General features: G+C 47.1%; 1 protein-coding gene across 4 annotated transcripts; it reads right to left on the bottom strand.

The window, feature by feature from the left end:
* Window positions 1–24: 24 nt before the first annotated feature.
* Window positions 25–15,253, bottom strand: KLF9 (KLF transcription factor 9). Of its 4 annotated transcripts, none has more exons than XR_008447757.1 (3): window positions 14,473–15,253; window positions 12,972–13,623; window positions 3,508–3,646 (listed from the first exon to the last, which is right to left on the bottom strand). XR_008447757.1 is itself a non-coding variant. In XM_054054215.1 (2 exons), exons 1-2 carry the CDS (start codon window positions 14,930–14,932, stop codon window positions 3,414–3,416), a joined length of 693 nt encoding a protein of 230 aa, XP_053910190.1. In that variant the 5' UTR covers window positions 14,933–15,234; the 3' UTR covers window positions 25–3,413. The 4 variants fall into 4 exon arrangements, 1 of the variants encoding a protein (XP_053910190.1); XR_008447756.1 differs by lacking the exon at window positions 3,508–3,646 and adding an exon at window positions 11,885–12,024; XR_008447758.1 differs by lacking the exon at window positions 3,508–3,646 and adding an exon at window positions 12,032–12,546.
* Window positions 15,254–21,875: the final 6,622 nt, after the last annotated feature.

The raw sequence follows: 21,875 nt of genomic DNA, 5'->3' as shown, positions 1-21,875 counted from the left end.
TCACTCAAAACAACATGGTGGGAGTGGTTTTTAAGTTCTTTTTTCTTTATTTGGACAATATATATACACATATGTACAAAAAAACTACCTCTACTTTTTTTTTTCTTTTTTTTTTTTTTACAATTTCAGGTGATTTACAAAACAGGACAGCATAATAACTTATAAAGGATACGAATACTGTACAAAAATAAAACTGATTAAACTGTTGGAAGTTGGTATTTTACAGTGTTAGAGATCACTAGTCTGTAAAATAGCATGTTGAAGTGTGTGTCCAGCCTGGTGTATGCTGGGCAAAGTCCATCTGCAAACTGAAAACAGATCTGTAATACAGGTCATGAAAAGCTATTAAAAAAAGAAATATGTTATATAGCTCTACTTTTAAAGCTCTGACTTCGTTATACTAATGGGCTTTCTTAACCAAGGGGAGGAGCTGTCCTAACATCATCACTATTAAGTATTAATAGTGTACTTCCGAAATAGCAGAAGCACATATGGTATTAGAGAACCTGATTTTCCTTTTCTTTTCCAACATTTGGAACACTCTTCAAGATGCAAAGAACTAACCTGTAGTTTATGTTACAGCCATTGTTTGCTTTTGCTATAAGAAAAAAAAAACCCAACTCCAAATGAACAAAACAATAAAACAAAATCTTCAAAACTGATAATTCTCAATGTTTCTGTTAGTGGTTAATGAATCACATCAATCCCGTCTGTCTAACGCTGAAATACAGCAATTGGGTTACCACTTAGGAAGGTTTTTTTCAGAAACAGGATCTTGTCACACATGATGACTCGCAGCTATACATCTTGTTGTCCTACGGACCAAAGTACCCACTGCCTCATGATTCTTTCAGACTTTGCAGGAACAACAGTGTTTCTTTAAATGTGCATTCTACCCCAAATATGCAACGTGGAAACCATAAATCTGGCCTTATACTTCCATGTACTGGTTAATCCTGGTAGCTAAGTGCCCTGAACATCTTTGTACTGATTTAGCAGCTGCTTATTAGCTGTGGCTTCCCATTGTTGTGGCTAGGATGTGAGAGGGTGTTGTATTCACAGGATCAGGCCTTAGGTTTCCAAGTGCTGCATTTGTCCTACAAAATGGCAACAATCCAGACCACAGGACTTGAAAGTTTGCATGATCTTCACAGAGAAGAATGAAGATAAATGTGCACGCACCTTTGAATTTCACTAGGCTCACGTGGCCCTGACCCCACTGAAAAGGGCAGCATTAACAGTACTGGTGAGCAGAACACTTTCTGTATTTCTAGATCAATAAAAATACCAAAGCTACCTATTTTTATTAGGAAGAACATTGCGTCCCTAAGACTCAATTTGGATACCAGAAATTAAAGTTTGGTTTCTAAAATAAATGTTTCAAAAAGCTGAAACAGAGGTAGAAAGTGTGCTTGGTTTCCTGATGTCTTCACTGAAGAAAACACATCCCCTTTTTATTCCATAGACTGCTCTATATCCCTACCGCCTTAAAAGCAGTTCTCTTCACATAGACGGAATTCATCATGAACTACACAGGTAAAAACACTGTATGCAAACTGATTTCTAATGCTGAATGCCATATATAACTGTAGAAGAAAACACTCTACTCTCTGAGTTCATTTTTTACTTACTTTTACTTACTAGGAAGCAAGCTTTTTATCAGGTAAATAAGATACTGCAAGTGTAATAGCAAGATTTTTTATGTACAGAATTTTACAAGATGACCTAAATTCATCTGCAGTGGAAACACTCTGAGTTTCAGTGTGATTACTCAAAAGATGAATTTGGCCTTAAGTCTCTGTAGAAGGGCTGCACCTACCCTTCCTCTTCTGGAGGAAGGGTAAAACTCAACAAGAGAAAAATGTGTCTGGAAAAAAATAATGTGTAAACAGAATTCTCCCTCTATAAGCAGCTGGAGAAGGGAAAGAAAAAAGAAATCACTCATAACCCCTAACAGTTCATGCTTTTAACATTAAAAAAATTATTGTAACAGACTACTCAGCTAATGACCATGACTTAAAAATTTTCCCTCACTGATCTTTTCGCTCCTCTTAAACAGCAAAAAATTAGCTTTAAAATAAAAGTAATATTGCCTTTATCAGTGTTTGACCTGCCATGCATGACACGGGTACAACACCAAGTACCAAGAGAGGCTTATGTTGTAAGGAGTATTACAACACACCTTCTGTGCTCTGCTTCCGATTAGCTCATGGTTCTTCCCCAGTAGTTTACAGAAACAGCAAGCAAGAGACACAGGAGCCCTTCTGAAGTGCTCCTTACAATAATTTCAGCTGTTTTCATTAGCAGAGTGCGCTTAAGGAAAGGTCTATTCCCTCCATAAGCACACACAACTCCCATAGGACTCCACGGGACTTAAGCAAGGGTATGAAGAGAATAAATCTTTAAGGCAAGTGCAGAAGACAAAAAGCCTTTAAGAAAAAGCAGCAGTTCATAAAGATGTTAGCTGCTGTTATGCATCCATTCAAAGAAAACACAGCAGAATAAAGCACTGTTAGTGGCATTTCTATAGTACAGTACTTATTGTATTTATTGACAAATTAAAAGTATAGGATCAATTGAGAAATGTATGTTTCTGCTCCCATGCCCCTGCCACGTTATCTAGGCTGACTTGTATTTTCACAGGGAAGTGGATAACAGAGCTAAATACATATACTGCCAGAAAACAACTGAGCTGTTGTGGTTTTTCTTTTTTTTTGTTTTAGTATCTGCTTGAATTATACATGTTTTTACTGAAAAGGTGCAACTTATATTCAAAAGTATAGTTAATATAAAGAAAAATTTAAAAGACCCATTTGCTGTAATGGGCATTCTTGAGTATAAATTCTTCTTACCTCAGTATATCAATCAGAAGCTAACAGTAACACAAGTAATGTTTCTCTTAACAGTCTCTTAAAATGCAGGATCATTCTGAGACAGAAGTAAACCCACTTCTACAATGTGCTACGGAGTTTTCATCAGAGAGATATTTATGTGACTTGGAAAGTGGTTTTACTTGACAAACTCTAAATACAAGCAGCATTACACTGTTTAACAAAACATGTTCATGACACAGCAATCACAAAGACTTTGAGGTCAGGCTACTGTGGTGGCACAGGCCAGATGAATCAGTATGTACACCAGCATCAATGCTTTACATTAAAGGAGGTGGTCACCTCCATTGCTGGCCATCCCCTCCCTCCTTTCATCCCCATAATCCACTTGATCCATACCACTGTCCCCAGTGCAGGTGGGGAAGGTGGGGCACAAAGTACATTTTCTTTTTTTTAACGTTGGTTACACATGCTTTCAGTTGGCGAGGGCAACCAGTGCCACAACGGATGCTTACGCTCCAGTGCCTGCACCCCCTCTGCAGTTTGCCTCTCTCCCACCCCTTCCCCCGGCCAGCCCTGCCCTCACAAGGAGCTGCTGGAGCTGGATTTTTTTGATCGCTTGATCATGCTGGGGTGAAATTCGGTGTGGCGGCGGGCATGCTTTGTCAGGTGGTCGCTCCGCATGAACCGCTTCTCACAGAGTGGGCACCGAAACTGTTTCTCACCAGTGTGGGTTCGGTAGTGCCGGGTGAGCTCGTCGGAGCGGGAGAACTTTTTAAGGCAGTCGGGCCATGTGCAGGGGAATGGTCGCTCGCCTGCAGAGAGGGAAGAATGACAAGAGATTTAGCGGGGCATGGAAGTAATGCAGGCCTGCACGTACCAGCTTTGCTGAGGAGCTGGGGAACACGCTGATGAGGGGAAAAAGCTGCTTTTGTTTCCTGCCACGGTGCCAGCGTCTGTAGAGTTGTTGACGACTTGCTTCATCAGGTTTCAGTCTCACCTCCAGCTGAAGCCAAAACCCCCTCCAACCGCATGAAACTCACACTCGCAGAGAACCTTACATGACCCCAAAGACTGTCAAAACAACAGATGAGCTCTGCTTATGCCTGTACGTTTTTTATGTCGGGCTCAATACGGCAGTTTGGGAAAGGAGTGTATTATTCCTCTGACACTTCCATTCTGCTGAATAAAATAATTTGTAACCGTTAGAAAAGAAGCCAATAGAAATCCTTCACCCAGAACAAGCCATTCCAGCCTAGGGAGAACAGAGCAGGGAGGGATTAGTGAGAGTGGTGCAGCCTCAAGGCAGCAAACACATTAGAGCAAAACCACTGTGGCTGCAGAGAGAGGTCCCATGCCCCACTCTCCTCCCTGAAAGCCCTAGTGAGTGTCTCTTAACACAGCCATTTTTGTGGTTTAGGCTCCTAATGATACAATGCTCTCTGACAGGCGACTGCTCCGTCCCAGGCCTACCTACACACAGTACAGCTGCAGCTGGACAAGCATGACTGTGCAGGTTACAGCAGCCCCCCTGGAGCACAGCTGCTTACCCTGCGCCTTCTTCCCTCACCTTGTGGAAATGCTGGTCCTCAGTCAGGAGAGAAGGATACAGAGAGAGCAACAGGAGTCAAGCCAGCCTGGTGCTTGAGCATGGTGGAGGCACAGTTGCCAGCCGTCCCAACCTGGGCTATTTTTTTTATAAACTGATTTCTTGGCTCTCTGCTGTATGCTTTTAAACATAGTTGGAAGCCTTTCTCAAAAATCAATGCCTGTATAAAAGAAATTAATTAAAACGGTACATAGGCTCGCACATGCATGAAGGCCATGACCGTAGTAGCGACACAGCCAAGCAGCACCAGGAGCTGTACAGAGCACTCACACTGGTGCACGCTTCCTCCTCTGGCTTTGCTGTAGTCAGCACCTGCCCTGGGCAGCTGAGGCAAACATTTCACTTGCACTGCTCTTTTGCTATCTATCTCATGGTTACTGTCACAGCTCCTGAGAGCTGGCAGCAGTAAGAGGTGCAGAACAGCCTTCTAGCTCCCCTTGGGGATGTGAGAAAAGTACTATACATCTTGTACGTGCGGCTCTACGTCAGGCACTTACAGAGCGGTGGAAGCAGCTAGGGCAACCTGTCCCATCCTCAGAAGCCACATTTCCAGCCATCTAGCTCAGGAGAGCTCTTCAGCTTCCAGAAGTATCTAACTACACTATAGGGAGATCAGGTTCCTCTACATTCTAGGCACAGTAGAATCCAACCCATATCCCTAAAAGCAGTGTTTCGAATCTGGCGCCATGTAGTCCTCAAGAAACTAGGGTCTCCACACCCTCCCTTCCTGGAATTACAAATGGGAAGACTAAATGGATCTCCGTTACTGGAATTCCCCCTGAAACATAATGGGAGCAGTGTGACCTCCACCATTAGTACCCCATACACTCATTTCACTTGCCAGGGGAAAGCACTTTTATGTTATGCAGTGTAACCACAAAGCCTTGGGGAAAGGCAGGGTTTGCTCAGCATCCCTTGTGTATGTTTGGCACCACACTCCTCATGGAACCAGCCCTGAGCTCAGCAAGGGGAGTGCCAAAGGCCACAGGGATCCTGGTATGGCAGGGGCATGTCCTGCTACTGACAGAGAGTGCTGCTGTGCACTGGGATGGCAAAGGCAGCAGAAATTGCTTCCAAAGATGAGCAGCTGCACTCCCTCGGATGCACAAGAGCTACCACTGGCACCTGCCACCCACTGCTGAGCCCCCCAGGTACAGTGGCGGAGAACAACTTCACTGCCTCAGCCACGCAGGCTCATGGAGGCTGTCACAGCCACACTGGAATTGTACATATGAAAGTAGGCCAGGCATAATCCCTGGCACCAAGATGCATTAAACTCCAGGCTTCTCAAAGCAGAGAGAGAAGTAGGGGAGGGAGGCTTTTCTAGCCCCTCAGGGGTTGTCTCCAAGCCTGAAGATCTGCTGCTCCATTTGGTCACAAAGCCCTAACCGCTGACACAAGGGCCGGCGCTTCAGTAATAGACCACATAGGTGCAGAGCAGGAGTGGAATGCGCATTCAGGAGGCTTTTAAGGCAAGCTAGAGATGCTTGATGACATATGATGATTGTCTACTGAGCCAAGCCAACTGCTGTATTTGCTGGTTGCATTTGACACATTGCTTTTTTTTAAGCAGCACAGGTGTTTGTGGAAGAGTCATCAGAGCAAGTAGGTATGGCAACTGCACACAGCCTGTCAGGCAATGGCACACAGAGCTGCAATGCAAGTTACTGCTGCCTCCATCTGAAGATAATGGAGTTCTGTGTCATCTCTCAGTCAAGAAATGTCTTTTTCACATTATTTTTTGCCCTTTAGTTTTGGAAGTAGTAATGCTACATGCTTGAAACAAGCAGCATGAACTATCAAAACAGGATGCTATTATAAGTCATTTGTTTTAGTAGCAGCACACTTTTGATGTTTTAAGATATGCCTTGGATAAGATTTCCATTAATGGATAATAGAATGGTCAATGGTACATCATGATAACTTAAAATTTTGTGTGATAAGATCTGAACGAAAGAGATACAAGATGTAAATAATTTTACACAATTCAAGTATACATGCATATATATCTCCAGAGTGGCACACAGATGTAAGAAGCAAAACAATCTGACTTACACGTTATAGTAGACGCACCTGCAGAACGCCAATTCTTCCTCCTATGTGCCACCAAGAACATAGTGGGAAACAGTTCATGCTCAGCACAAGCTACAGGTGGCTTTTCACAGGTCTCCTCTGGAGTTTAAAGAATTCCTGCTCCTGCACCCCTATCTTGTGTTATATCCTATGTGGACAAAAAGCCCATTGCAGATCCTTTCAATCTTTGCTCTCTTGCTTCACCTGACCTCTTCTTCCTGCTTCTGCTCCCCCACCCTCTACCTCAAATGGTTAGCTGCTTCTTTCTCGCAAGTTTAAACTCGGCATCCAAGCTGCTTTGTATGACCTCCAGTAGGTTCACTTTATTTTATTCCATTTCCATTTTATTCTGAATAGATGGCAAATTATTTAGCTTTTTTTACCTGCTCTGGGACATTTCAGATTTTCCTACACTTTAGTCTTGTGCAGGAAGGATTAAAAAAAAAAATGAGTGGACATTAGCAGACTTGTTAATAGTACAGATGGCATTGGTATCCTGCTTCATTGCCTGCCTTCTCACTACAAAATGCCGCTTTAGATGTAGACGACTCAGGTTAGGAACTGCAGTTTGTGATGGCTTTAACAAGGATAAACCTGTTTGGATGAACAAGGGATAGAGCAGTTTTGAGTAACTTTTTTTTTATGGGAGCAGGGAGGCTGTGTTTAAAAAGCTGAAGACAAAGTTGACTATCCCACACTTGTGCAACTCCCCTGGCAGGTAACAAGACATGTACTAGGACTGGGACACAATGAGCTTTTGTGGTGGAATAAAGTACTAATTACTAAAACAATTTGAGCACTGGCTTTACCAAAGACAGTCAGAGATTGCTGGTGGTGTGGACAGAAGTCTGGTCAAGGTGAACAGTTTGCTAGGCTTACACTGTCTTCTTTGCTGATAGAAATAAGGTTGAACACAGTCATGAGTACGGAGTTCGGCATTAGTACTAGCCAACGCAGAACAGTTTGCTGCCACATAATGCTAATGACACTGCTTCACACATTAACTAGAAAGCCAAATGGGTTGTAGCTATAGCTGCATGAGCGGACACCTAATTCGACACCCTTGACTGACTTGCATTAATAAAGATGAGACCATGAAGCACATGGTGTGATCAGGCTGCCCGGTCTTCATAGCAGCAACTATTTTAACTACCAAAATTGAAGAACAGTTCAGAGTTTGACTTCTGTGATATGGTGTTCCGTGCACAACTCCCACTTTATGCCCAGCCACTGACATAGCATGGCTAACCAGTACCTCCTGCTGCAGGGACGTCCAACCCTGCTTGTGGCACCTGTCCTGAAGTCCAACTGGACTGAACTGCAGCAGGGCTGATCCCTCCTGCCAGAAACCTGAAGCGGCTGATGGGAAACATGGAGAAGGGAAAGCACACAAATATAGAAAACCCAAAGAGCAAAACCTCTTGCCAACAGGTGAGAACAAAACTACTTAGAAAACAGGACTGGCTTAATTGGCTCTTCACAGTTCAGATGAGAGAATCTAATCCCCACCTTCATGTTCCAAGATCCTCCTTTACCTCTGTGGCTGCCAGAGGTCGAAATTTCCAAAGAAATCTTGGTATCCTAGGATTAACTAGTCCTGAACCACAGTCCTTGACTGAGAGATGACAGTGATAATAATTTTTCTTTTTTTTTCCATCTCCCGTGATCCTACTCAGCTACCACTCGTGTTTTTCAGTGTCTCCTTAAATACCACAGGATCCCTAAGTGAATGTCAAGAATGTGGTCTGGCTTATTGCAAGACACAGGGGAAAAAAGGCAAGCTATCTTCCTGGCTGCAGAATAGTTATCTCAGCTCTCTTGCTTTTCTCCCCCTCAGCGCTTTGCTTGCCCCATACATCCTGAATGAGCACTCTCCTGCTGGACACTGGATTTGGATCGACTATCCATGCACAAGATATTCTGCTGAAGATCGATCCTACAGACATCTATGCATACACTTTTGGGCAGAGTGATCAGAGGCCTTTCAAACAGCTTTCTTCTCTACTGAGATATTCCAAAATCAGATCATTCAAACATGGGGCAACTACATGGTACATGTGCTAGCGTGGAACAGCACAGAGCAACATCACCAATAAGGAAGCTAATACCATGTGCCTAAACAAGGGTTTCTGTAACACCTAAACTTGTAGTTATCAGGTTTGGTAACGGACCAAACAGACACGGCCTACAGGATAGGCAGCAGACTGATGGGTTCCAGCAAGGGCTTTATTCTGCAAGCACTCAGGACTAAATATCACCATACGATTCAGGTGTTGTTTCAGGAAGTATTTAGACTGCTCTGACATCCTCGAAACCACTACTCAAACAGCTGCTTGCACATGCAGGTGTCTGATTCACTTAAAGGAGCAGATTCAAAACCATCTGCTGAAACCCACTGCTGCAGAGCTGCTGGGAGCCTAAATCCCAGTGAGACTCAGTGTTGCTGTTACTCCCCATGTGACACAGCACTAGATACAAGGGATACCCTTACAGCTTCTCTGCCAGACCACAACTTTCCCTGCCTGTGTCTGAGGTTCCTTTGGGGACTTCCCAGGGAAGCTACCTGAGAGAGGAGAGATGTCCTCAAACCTCATCAGACAGTTAAATCTAAATCTAAACTTTCATAACTGAGAGGTGTGCCCTCACCAATACACACTCTTGGGTGCACAAGACAAGTTCCCAACTCTTCTCCTTTCCTATGTTATTTCCATTCAAACGCCTCTGTTTTGCAGAAATACCTAAATACTAACTAAGCAATGAAGAGAGACTGACTCCTATCCTGGTGTTTAGAGCACTTACTTGAAATCAGATAGCACTGGGTTGAGGCTCCTATCCTGTCTGAATGATTAAATCTATGCTTGCCAAGGGGCAACAGCCCTGACAGGGTAGGAGGAATGTGATCTTGCATGCACTCGGAAAGATAATATATTTTTTGTTATTTCACGATGAATTTATTGCCCAGTATTTCGAAGACTGTTCCCTCAAGTTTAAATTATTTAAAGTAGTGCTCTCAGGCTTGAGTCATCAGTACTTGAATACAGATGGCAAACTACACTACCACAAGTAAACGCTATCTGAAGTGTGCTTTGCCATCATTATCCCAGACTCTAGCCGTTCAATCTCAATTTGGACCCTTCCTGCTCCTCCAGCTTCAGGTTCGGGAACTGTGCAAGGCCACAAGGGGCAACCTCGTGCACAACAGCACAGCAGCCAACTGTTCCCACAGGGATCCTAACAGCTGAGGCTGTGAGACATACAAGCTCACAAGAGCAGGTGACACCCACCACATGATCTTCAATGCCATAGTGCAACAGTGTGCAGGAACTAGGTAGAGCTGCATTTTCAATATATCCATCTGGAAGCAGGAGTCACATTCTCACAGATAATGCCTGCTCACTGCTTCTCTGTCCTACAAGTGCACTTCTCCATGTCGAGTCAATTAATATAGAAAGTTTTCTGGAGCACTTTCCCATTGGGACACATACACTTGCTTAATGTTTTTAATTTTTAGCAGCAAAAAACCAAAAACTAAATCGTAAGGATTTTTGCCTACCTTACTCAGCTGGCAAGGCTTCTAGTCAGTACCACCACGTTTCTCTGAGACCTGGAAACATGCCCATTAAAACTCCAGCAATTTGCACGTTCGCATTAACCCTTGAGAAACATGTTTCAGACGGACTCTGTATCTACTAAAAACTGTCCTGCTGGCTGCATTTTCTTTTCTCCAGTCTTTTTCTAATGGATCTAGCAAAATGACGTTGCACGAGCTGGATACAGGGGCTTAAAATGCTAAATTTCAGATTATGCTCCCACAAAATACCCCAAAAAGCTCCCAGCAAGCAGAGGATTGTCAACATATCAGCATCTGTACAGTCTGTTGAGCTAGCAATAATCTAGAACACAAATAACAAAGCAGCACAGTCAAAACTGAACTGAAATGGGGACTGGATCAATGCCATGATACCGAGATTGCTACACTAGGCAACTGTAGTGCTTCTGTTTTCTTTCATTTCTTTCATCCAGAGATGCTCCTCAGCTTCACTGTGCAAACTGCCGACCCACTGGTCCACACCTCTTCCTGCAGTGCTGCTACCAGCCAAATGGCAGGGGGTCCCAAGCTGCTATATGTAACAAAACTCTTGGTATTGTTGTCACGGTCTACACAATGATGCAGTTGGCTCAAAAAACAAGCTGAAGAGGCAGAACTTTTCATTCACACTGTTCTTTGTGTATCTAACCTCTTCAGTAAGGGTACCTGATGCAGATGTGAACTTCCTACTGATCTGCAGCACCACATACTGAGAAGCACCTGGGAATTGCTTCCCCAGGCAAGTAAACTACAAGTCCAGTATGATGAGGCATCTCACAAAACAGCTCCATGGTACCTTTTCTGTCCCTCTTCCCTGATTGCGAGGATCTGCTCCCAGTCACCACATGCCCCTCAACTGGCTTAAGGGTTGTTTCTCCGACCAGTTTCTCTCCCCTGTTGGTAACTTGCCCTCCGCACCACACTCCACACTCCCCGCCCACACCTTCTGAGTTTACTCTTTTATGCCTTCATTCTCCCTAGAAACCCTATGGCCTGTACATCCTTCTGCATTAAGCTATCCATCCATGTCCCCTCCACTACCTTTGAGGCTCATAATAACCCTACACATTAACAGCCAAAATCAAACCTCTGAAACTACCTATTTAGAGGAGTCTGCATTTTCAAGATAACTCTCCACATAGCCACTGTTGCTCATGATTTTCTTGGTCAGTGAGTCCCTTGCTTTATCCTGACCTCCGCACCGCTTCCAGGGCTCAGGTCTTGTGCATGTCTTGACAATGCACCTGGGCCTTTTTTTATGCTCCGAAGGGAAAGTCTGCAAGACTTTGTCATGCCATCTCAAGACTCCCAAGCAGACATGCCACTCTTAAATTGATCCAGCCACCACCAAACTTCATCAGAATTTCCGTCTCCTATAGTCAGATAATACCATCTCACTAGAGATGGGGAAACCATCAGGTTGCAAGGCTATCCTTCCACCTGCCTTCCTGACAGCTAGCTTTTGGCTTGTGAGCTGTCAAGGATAATGTTGACTTTATGCACCTTAGAAATGCTATTGGGAACAGCTTATGCAGAACAACCTTACCTGTAATGCTCTTCCTGTTCAAGGCCAGAATTAAGTAATAAATTCCAGGTTACTTTTGGATGGTAGTGAGCAGGCAGGGGAGGCAATAGTTCAGCTTCAGTGATATGCTTGTCCTAGTATCCCCAGGCCTTTGCAAATTAATACATTGAATGCAGGTACACACATGACAGAATGAAGAACTGACTGATCGTAGCGTAGAAAAAGTGTGGGCCAGGTGAGGAATCAAAGGATTACCTGCTTGGGAACAGGTGGAGTTCAGGCTTCTTTGACTTCTTCCTACAAACCCCGCTCAACTAAGAGTTTAGCAGGATTGGTGGCACACGCAAGGAGGCTGTTTGCCAAAGTAGGATGTCCAGTGCCATCCACAGACCTTTTCCTGTTAAGATCAATGCAGAAGACAATTTCTGATGCATGGCTAATATGGGTCTTCTGGAAGTTAAACCAAGGTCCCAAACTTCAAGCAAACAGTTACACAGGTATTTTTTAGTCTCTGAAATACAGAATGCCTTTGAACTAACAAGTTCAAAGAGTCATTAATAAGATACAGACCTCTAATCTTCGAGCATCAAGTCCTTGGTCTTCTACTCGTCCACTTTTATTTAGTATTTCATTTCTTGGTTTGCATTTGCTTACCAAAGATGGTTTGCTGAGTTTTTAGATTCCCACCATTACACAGTACAGAGCAGTATCCAGAGCTTTCCAACTTGCTTAGTTAGTGAGTAAAGAGAACTGTGGCTATGAAAAAATTCACGGGTGTGAATAAAAATCATAAAGCCACTTCCCAAGACAGAAAGATTGAGATTAAATAGTAAAAACTTAAGACCAGGAAGCTCCTGCTGGAGGCTGTGTATCTACTTCCACTGAAGGATATGTAGCAGCAAGAAACCCAGTTGGCGGCCTGATGAAAAAAACGGCAGGGGGATGAAAGTGATTCAAGAGGCTCAGATACATGAGAGAAACTATTTGCGAAAAAAAAAAAAAGGAAAGAAAATGGTACTAAGCATTAATGTTCTGCAATACACAGTTAAGAATAACTCCAGAGGTCCCATTGAATCCCACTGTTGCTAAGGAATTGTTCTGCCATCTGTAAAAATAATTAACATTAGCAGTATCATTTAGCATTTCCGTTAGCTACAATTAGCTGTTCACATTAGGAAGCTCTGAAAGTTCATTACTGCTGGATGTCTGTAGTGGCTGTAATCACACAGAACTATCCTGGCAGTATATCAACGCATCGAAGTGACATATCTCTTACTTGGAGCTGAGGCCACCCACTTGTGAGCAGCACACACTAAACCTCATGCCACTTCTGGAGATACTTACTATAATGCCACTGCTTACAGCAAGTCGTGTGGGTTGTACAGTACATTAATTTTCATGTCACCACACAGAACACTATCCCAGTCGATGTCTATTTCGGTTCTCATATCGAGGTGGATATACGAGCACGGGGTAGTAAGTGAAAATTATGCCAGCGCGTTCCCCTCGTCACTTGCGAGCCAACATTTTGCATGGCATCTGTTACATTCAGCCTCCAAAAGAGCATCAGAGCTGCAGTCTTTGAGCCGGTAACGCAACAATCCTTGGCACCGGTCCTGAGGTCGGTACAGGGTCACCACTGACCATTCTCTTTCCCGGATCACGGAGACAGTCTTAACTGTCTAACCACAGAGCTCATCGCTGAGACACATCCAGTAATCCTCCTCCTTCCCCTGATCTCTCGAGCTAAGTATCCAGTGGATCTGCCTGGAGGGCACAGGTAGGCAGGCAGCACAAGTCTCCTCCTCTGCAGTGCACCTACACCCAGGCAAGCCAGAGCAACACAAGTTCAGCTGGAGCTCAGATGTGGCGATGCCCTGTCCAGCTAAACATCACAGCCACGCCTCGTGGCACGTTCCTTGCGTGATAAACTCGTTTTGTATCTCACCGCGTACCATCACCGACAATAGGCGAAACTCCCCCAAAAAATCACCATCTACAGAACAAACGCGAAGCACGTGAAATCAGCGTCGTCGTCTCTGACCCGCTCCTTTCCCTACTCGAACACAACCGTTCGATTTAGAGCTATTTTTAAATAGACTCGTGTGTTGCACTGTGTCCCCAATTACAATTCAGATGCGAAAAGGGGTTAAAAAAACACCCCAAACGAACGGAAAAGTCGGCAGCGCCGGAGGAAGCATGAATCGCCGCAATAGATATTTTTTACCCGTGTTTCCACGCTGCCACACCCTCCAAAGCGCCAGGGCGAAGGCAGGGGCTCCTCCGAACGGAGCGCACGGGGAACGCAACGGGGCTGGCGGCGGAGCGGCGCCCGGTGCCCGCATCTCCCCGCACAGAGAGGTCGACGAGGGACGGGGCTGCCCCTCCGGGACTCCCCTCACCGGGCTCCCCCTGTTTCGCCCCCCGCATCCCGGCGGTGTCCGACGGCAGAAGCGGCAGCGGCACCGGCCCCGCCACCTTCGGGGAATCCGAATTCCGCCCGCTACAAGCCCGCACCGGCGGAAAAAAAAAAAACATTCCCGGCGATTTCGTCACCGAAGTCCCTCACTGGGTGCCGTGCCGTGCCCTGCCCGCCCCGGGTTCATTCCGCTGCCTGCGGGACCGGGGCGGCTCGACTCCGGGGACGGCTGGGGAAAAAAAAAAAAGATAGGAGAAGAAGGGGAAATAAAAAAAAAGGGGGGGGGGAAGAAACAAAAAATTAAAAAAAAAAAAAAAGAACCCACTGCCAAGACGAAAGGCAGGGGGCGGGGGCGCCGCGCGGTTCATCCAAGGACAAGCGCTCGCTCGCTCGCTCCCGCCCCGCTCCCCCCCGCCCGCCGCTGACCTGTGTGCACCCGATAGTGCGCTTTGAGGTGGGAGGACTTGCCGTAGACCTTCCCGCAGCCGCTGTAGGGGCACTTGTGCCGCTTCTCGGGCGGCAGCTTGCCCTTGGGGGCGGCGCGCAGGCGGGGGGTCGGCCCCGGGGCCGCGCTGCGGGGCGGGCTGCAGCCCGGTTCGGTGCCCGCGTCGCTGTCGGAGCCCGCGTCCTCGTCGGGGCTCTCCACGCTGTCGCTGCAGACGGAGGGGGCGGGCAGCGGCGGGTACTTGTTCAGCTCCAGCAGGCTCTTGGCGATGGCCAGCAGCGCGCAGTAGTCCTTCCAGGCGTCGCGGGGGTCCCGCAGCTCCCGGGCCGCCTCTCCCTCGCCGGGCAACTTCAGCCGCGCCGCCTCGGGCACGGCCGAGCGGTTGGAGATGGAGACCAGGCACTGCGCGGCCACGAAGTCCACGTAGGCGACGGCCGACATGGTGCGGCCGCGCCCCGACGGCGGCGAAGGCGAGAAGGCGGGGGGGAGGGAGGTGGGGGGTGTGCGTGCGCTCCGAGGGCGCTCAGCGCGCGCCCGCCGCCCCGCCGCCAGCCATGGCCCGCCCGCGGCTCGGGGTCTCCGAGGAGGAGGAGGAGGAGGGCGGGAGGGGGGATGGACTAAATAGCGGGGCGCCGGGCAGGTCCCTTGCCGCCGCGCCCCGGGGGCGGCGCGCAGCCGGCGGGGGGAGCCGGCCCGGGGCCGGCCGAGAGGAGAGCGCCCGCCGCGCGCCCCCCGCCGCCCGCGCGCTGCTGCCCGGGGACGGCCCCGCCGAGTCCCATCACGTCAGATTCGGAGCTCCCCCCCCTCGTCGCCGACCCCCCCGATTGGTCAGCGGGCAGGGCCGCCCGGCTCTGTTTACCTTCTCCCCCCGCCGCTCGCGGCGCCCCTTTTCTAGGGGGGGGTGTGTCCGCCGCGCGGCCGCCCCGCCAATCGCCGCGCTCCCTCCTTCGGCCGCGTGCTACTCCGGGCGCCCCGCCGCGAACGCTTAAAGCGGCGACTTCTAGTGCTACCAGGGCGAGGGAGCGCCGCTCCCGCCCGGCCGCCCCGGGGCCTTGGGGCTGTCCCGCACTACCCCTGCGAGCCCGGCGGCGCCGGCGGCCGAGGGAGCGCGCTCGGGGGGGGAGTTCGGGGGGGCGGGGGAGCGCGGCGCCGAGAGGGTTAAGCGCTTCCCTGGGTCCCAGCAACCGGCAGGCCAATGGGAAGTGAGCCGGCTGATGTCACTGGCGAGGGCTCCGCCAATCGGGTGCGAGGCGCTCGGCTCCCTCCGGTTCGGGGGCCGCGGAGGGACCCCCCCGCCGGGAGTCCCGGCCGGAGCCCGGGCGCGGGGGACGCTTCAATTCCGCTATGGGAAAGCTGCGCCGGCAGCAGGGAGCTGGTGGTGCGGGGAGATGGGTCTGGTTAGAGATGCTTCCAGCTCAAAAGAGCCCATCTCTGTCCGAATGACATCCCGCAGCGCGGCTCAGGTGAACAGACCTGCGCGGTACAACAGAGAAATGAAAAACTATTTGCTGTATTAAAAAAAAAAAAAAAAAGAGTTGCCATCGTGCATAAATCAGACGTGAATTGCGTTGGTTTGTATGATTTTGCTGTTTTGTAAATGTCAGGGGAGAGTGTGATAGGGCAAGATTCGGGGTCTGGGATAATGTACAAAGTTCTCTGTATAACGTTAGGTAGAATAAAACCAGGTGCCTGTGAAATCTTTGTGCAGCTGGAGACACACTCCTTTCGGACAAAGGAGTTCCACTCTGGTGAGCTGTGGCCCAGCAAGACCGAGCCACGGCAGTCCAGAGTCCCCAGCAGAGCCACAGCATCCTCAGCTGCAGCCCATCCTACGCCACAAACCCAGGCAGGGCACAGCACGTAAGGAGCTCCCTGAACTGCTATTAATCTCTCCAACTGAACATGGATGTAATGGGAAAGTGGCTACAGAAATGAGGAAACGTTACTCTCCTGCAGTAAATGGATCACCTGTAGGACGATGAAGATCAAATAGAAAACGGCGTAGAGCAACTTCCCTGACAAGGGAGGAATGGCACTTTTGCTCAGTTTTCTCAGCTTTTTTTCCCCAGCTGATCTGACACCCATTGGACTCCACTGCTTACAAGGCACCAGACAGAACAAGAGATTGGAACTGATGGGAAGGAGGAAGAGGATGGGTTGTTCCTGTGCTGCCAACACTGTGAATAAATACAACTTCTGCTGTTCAGTAGCAGTGGCCACAACCTTCCTTCTCATCCCTTCAGAGGGGCAATAGCATTTTCCACAGAAAGTTGCCCCCCAGTTCATCAATCGAGCTATCCAGGATGCAGCTTCACGTTGCCCATTGGTCAGCTTTTTCCACAGCACTTTCAGAATTTCTTTGGCTGACACCATCCAAAAGTTCCTTCTAGGAGAGGTCATCATCCACTTTTAGTGACATAAAAGCTGATTCTCAGGAGGTGATTTACCTAATCCAAAGCTAATCATCAAGTTAACAAATCTGCTACATACCTCTTGCGTTACATTATACTCTTCAGAGAGGCAAGCATTAATAACTAAGGAAAAAAAGCCCAACCTTTTTCTGTTTGCTAGCTTGTTTTGAGCTAACTCTTGCCATGTAATTTAAAGGCTAGAAACTGATCTGTGGTCATTTCCACAATTAGAAAGCATACTGAAGTTTTAAAACAATTCCAGTGTGTCTCCGAGAATACATTGCCTGTAAAAGCCAAAATAACACCTTTCATCTGGAGTCCAGAGCTCCAATACTCCAAGATAATTAGGTCCAAACATTGCTCATTAAATGATGCTAGTGGAATTTTATACTTGGAAATGGTGTCAAAATGACCATGTCTGCTTTCTAAACAACAACATGTACATGCTGAGGAATTGTGCTCACAAACTCCTTTGTCTCCAGACAGTAGGGGGCCATGACTTTGATTTGACTGTGGTGATGGTAATATTTGGATTTGGTCTCAGAGCATTCATTTAATCAATGTTTTTAATTCACAGCAGAGCTAATTTTTTTGCAGTACCTAGGCTAACCAAAGGTGATTGTTATAGCTTATAGAGATAATAGCTTAAACCCATTGCATTACTTCACCTGACACCTTGGGCGCTTTTGGCACTGAATGGCACTTGCTTGGCAAAGCCTGGAGTCCAAATTCAACCTACTGGTTATGGCTTCAAAGCAGCTCCTCATGGGCAGATGTTTGCCCTCTGTGCTGTCCTCAGGCACAGGAGCACAGCACATCTCACTGCTGCTTCCCAGTAGCAGAGGTCTGCAGGTGCCAAGTGGAGGTGACCAGCAGCCTTTTTTGAGGTGGCTGCTTATTATCTGAATCAGAGGAAAGGTGCACAGACAGGAGCTGTTATGGGGGGCCTAAGTGAGGAAGACCGTGAACCCTAGGTGAGTGAGAACGGCATGGGTGGGGGCATAGGTCACAGCCAGGGGCTTGTGCTTGAGGGGAGGGCAGGGAGAGGTTGTAGAGAGAAGTAGCAAAGATGCAAATGAGAAGAGAGATTCAAATGCCTGCAAAGAAGGAGAGGAGAACAAGTCTATGTGTTTGTGTATGTGAAGAAGGCCATTCCTCCTATGTCTTTCCTCATCAGAGACATGCACACAGGTTCTTCGAGAGAGGGGAGGCTACGGAGGAAGAAGAGCTATTTATTATTTTTGAGGCTCTCAAAACCATCTTCTGTTTTCAAAAGCAGAAGTTTTCAGAGTAGCAACCATGCCAGATCTCCTTTTCTCCACAACGCCCGAAATTTCCTGACCCAGTGCTCGATATTAGCCTAAAATATTGCACCCCTTTTTTGGAGGATAAGGATGTCCTGCAAGTGCCTGGCAGGCATGCTTGGAGAGACCCGCAGACCGCAGGATGCCTCAAGATTTAGTACTCTGAAGGCCTTTTCTTGTAAATGGCCTTAAGTCCAGCTGGTTTGGTTTTTTTTTGAAGAGCTAGTAGGCATGTAAAGACTGGCAGGAGTCAGCCATAACCATGTTCAGCTTCTTTCTGTGGGCTTTCTGTGCTTTTCTTGGGCTTTTCCAGAGTGCGCAAGATTCTTCTCTGATTGGTGTGTTTCTGCCAAGACGAAATAAAGAAATCCATCCTGCTTCTGTATTAATATTTGCTAATATTTTGAAGGCCAGAGGCTCCAGGTATTATTCCAGTTTCTGCTTTGACTTTTTTCATTCTTTAGAGCCCTTATATGTGTGGTATAAGCTCCATACAATCTCATGAGATGTTGGGCACTGTTCAAAGGTTAGAAATGGCTGAAATTACATGCCAAGATTAATGGCCTGTTTGCCGGCCTGTGTTCTTAAGATTGTGCTGAAAATCTGTTACATGACTGATATTCTGGCAGCGTTACAGAATGGTAATTCAGCGATCAAATAAATATGAACGTGCTGTAAAGCATTTTACACGCACGTGGTATCTTTCATACCAATGTGTTGCCCAGTTTGTCTACTTATATTATCAGGGAAATATGGCAATCGCTTCCATTAGACAACAGCAATTACCTATTTTGAAGCCTGGTGCAGTAGGAAGGAATATTTTAACATTTTGAAGAAATGCATCTCAGTCACTGAACATGCAGTGTGGACAGATAGTTGCTGAAGTAACAGAAACCTTCAAATTCAACTTCTGTACATCAGAAGGGGAACACAAGAGTCAGCACACCTGGTTGCCATACAAAGGCTTGCAAGACACAGTAAGTATGTCAAAACTAGATTTCACACTAGCAAACTAGCCTTCCGTTTTAAAAGCAGCCGTGCAGTAGAAGGCTACTGACAGAAAACACTTCTGTCTTCAAAATCCAGGAGGATTAGAGGTCTCAAATTCAACTTACTTTAAGAACAAGAATTGTGGATACAGAGCCGTGTCAGAGAATGCATTCCTTTCCCATTTACTACTCAGTGCAGCAAACCGTTTGTTACTTGAAGAATTCAGGAGGAGACTTGACATTTCCCTGTTCTCACCTTAAACTCCTTCTGGTCTAATTCCATCCATTTTCTGCATGGCAGAACTGATCATGGGTCTCTGCTCTTTCTACTGTCTCCTGAATCAGAGGTGATATCCTTAACTGTGACCAATTCTGTTGATCCTAAACCTGAGAAAGAAGGATAACTCCTCCCTCCAGGGGATTACCTCTTTAGGTGGCAAGCACCTAGGGGATCTCTATGGCTGAATGAAATTACAGCCCATGTGCGTACCAAGGATCTGGATTTAAACTCTGTTTGGATACTGGTAGCAGTGTAGCCATGGCAGCATTGAACTCAGCATGGGGCTAGCTGCTTCACCACACACCCAGGATCCCAGATGGATTTTACAGCCCACATCAGATAGCAGCCTTCAGTGTGTGTATGGGTGTGTGACTCTCAAGTTGAAAAGCAGAAAGCTAGGCCAACCTTAATTTGGGAGCTTCTACCTTGTACTGTAGCAAAGACATCCAATGAAAAATGAACTAGTGGCAGACTCAGTGAATAACGTATCTGGAGAATGTGTACTGTGATTATCTTGTGTTTATGGCTAGGTTTAAAGGACATGATTCCACTTGATTCAACGGTTCACACTGTTTAAATAAACTGATTTTTAAAAAACCCTCAACAGTCCAGCCCTGTATTTTTCAGGATTTGTAGCCATATACCAGGATGTATACTTTTTGTATTGTACATTGAACATTTTGTATTGAACATTGTATCAGGTATGTTTGTGGAGTGCCTTTGTATGCAAGGCCTTCAAAACTTCCTAATTAACATTGATGCAACAGCAAGAGTTTGTTCATGGCAGCCTTGCCATTCCATCCAGGAAAGGTGTCATGGGGAAGGGGTGCTGGGATAACAATAAGCATTGTTGGGCAGCTCACACTCTCGAGGTGTTGCAATTATAGAATCACAGAACGATTTGGGTTGGGAGGGACCTTAAAGATCATCCAGTTCCAACCCCCCTGCCACGGAAAGGGACACCTCCCACTAGACCAGGCTGCTCAAAGCCCATCCAACCTGGCCTTGAACACCTCCAGGGAGGAGGCATCCATGAATTCTCCGGGGCAACTTGTGTCAGTGCCTCACTACCTTCATTGTGAAGAATTTCTTCCTAATGTCTAATCTAAATCTTCTCCCTACAAAAGGAAAGAAAAACAAACAAACAAACAACAAGAAGAAAAAGGAGAGGGATGGAAACCCAATGAGCTGAAACGCAGCCCAAGTGTCTCAAGGAAGGCGTGAGGTCTTTGACGACAGAGACGGCTCTTCGGTCTGAGAGTCGGACACCGACACCAGCTCTGCCCCGAGGTGGAGACTCTGAACCCCGTCGAGCTTGCCGAGGTCCAGGGTGTCCGCCTGCGGGAGGAGGTGACCCGTGCAGCGTCGCCGGCCCCGCCCGAGCTACCGGCACCCCTGCTCTCGCCGCGGGCTGCAGGCGTACGTGCGGCGGCGGCAGCGGTGGGGCCCACAGAGCGCCCAGCGTCGCCGCTTTAAGACTCCGGAGGCGGCAGAGGGAAGTAGGCAGCCAGGTTCATCTGAGGACACAGCCCCAGTTCTCAGAAATCCCCGCGCTGCGGGAACATCGAGCTCCCGTTACCGCAGTTGAACAAACTGCCCTAGATCGGGGGTGCCGGGACCGCCCCCGCCCCACGTGAGCTGCGTGGAAGCGCCTTCCCTCCCCAGCACTGCTGCCTCGGGGGCGCGGTTGTGCCTCCCCGTGCTGCATCGCACCTACCTCACCGTAATCTGAGGGGGGGCTCTTATTTATTTATTTTTTTAATTATCAGTATCATTATTTATTTATTTTTCACCGCGGGGAGGCCCCTGCAAACCAGTGGCGTCATCCTTCTCAACCCTCGCTGCGGCCACTGCCGCTGAAATACATGCATCTCCAAAATTGTATTGTTTTATACACAGCTATATATAAAATAATTAATATAATATAATATAATATAATATAATGCAATGTGATATATCCTATCCTATCCTATCCTATCCTATCCTATCCTATCCTATCCAATCCTATCCTATCTCATATATATATTAAATTTGTATGTAATGCATATATACAGATCTTTCTCTATTTCCTATATAATAAATACATGCCTACTGTACTTGTATATCACGTATGTAACATATATGTATGTTACACACGCACACACAATCAATACTATATATATATATATATAGATATATAGATATATAGATATATATAGATATATATAGATATATATAGATATATATAGATATCTCCAGATAACAAATGTATAAAATACGTATTTAATTCGCTTTCGAGGGGGCAGTGCTTGCTCAGGGGCTGGCAGCGCGCAGGCGGGGCTGCATCCCGTTTGGAGGATGTGGTACCCATGCCGTCTGGGGGATGCGGTACCCACGGCTCGGGGCTGCATCTCTTTCGGA

Source organism: Cuculus canorus, chromosome Z (genome assembly GCF_017976375.1).
Source record: "Cuculus canorus isolate bCucCan1 chromosome Z, bCucCan1.pri, whole genome shotgun sequence".
Taxonomy (NCBI): Eukaryota; Metazoa; Chordata; class Aves; order Cuculiformes; family Cuculidae; genus Cuculus; species Cuculus canorus.
The sequence above is the reverse complement of the archived record's forward strand: the minus strand, read 5'-3'. Positions and strand labels throughout refer to the sequence as shown.

Excerpts from the sequence above, each read along its gene's own strand:
- KLF9 (XM_054054215.1), bottom strand. The coding sequence starts at position 14,932 with ATGTCGGCCGTCGCCTACGTGGACTTCGTGGCCGCGCAGTGCCTGGTC. Across the intron at positions 3,647-14,472 it reads GCACTATCGGGTGCACACAG|GCGAGCGACCATTCCCCTGC; the intron begins GTCAGCGGCGGG and ends CCCTCTCTGCAG.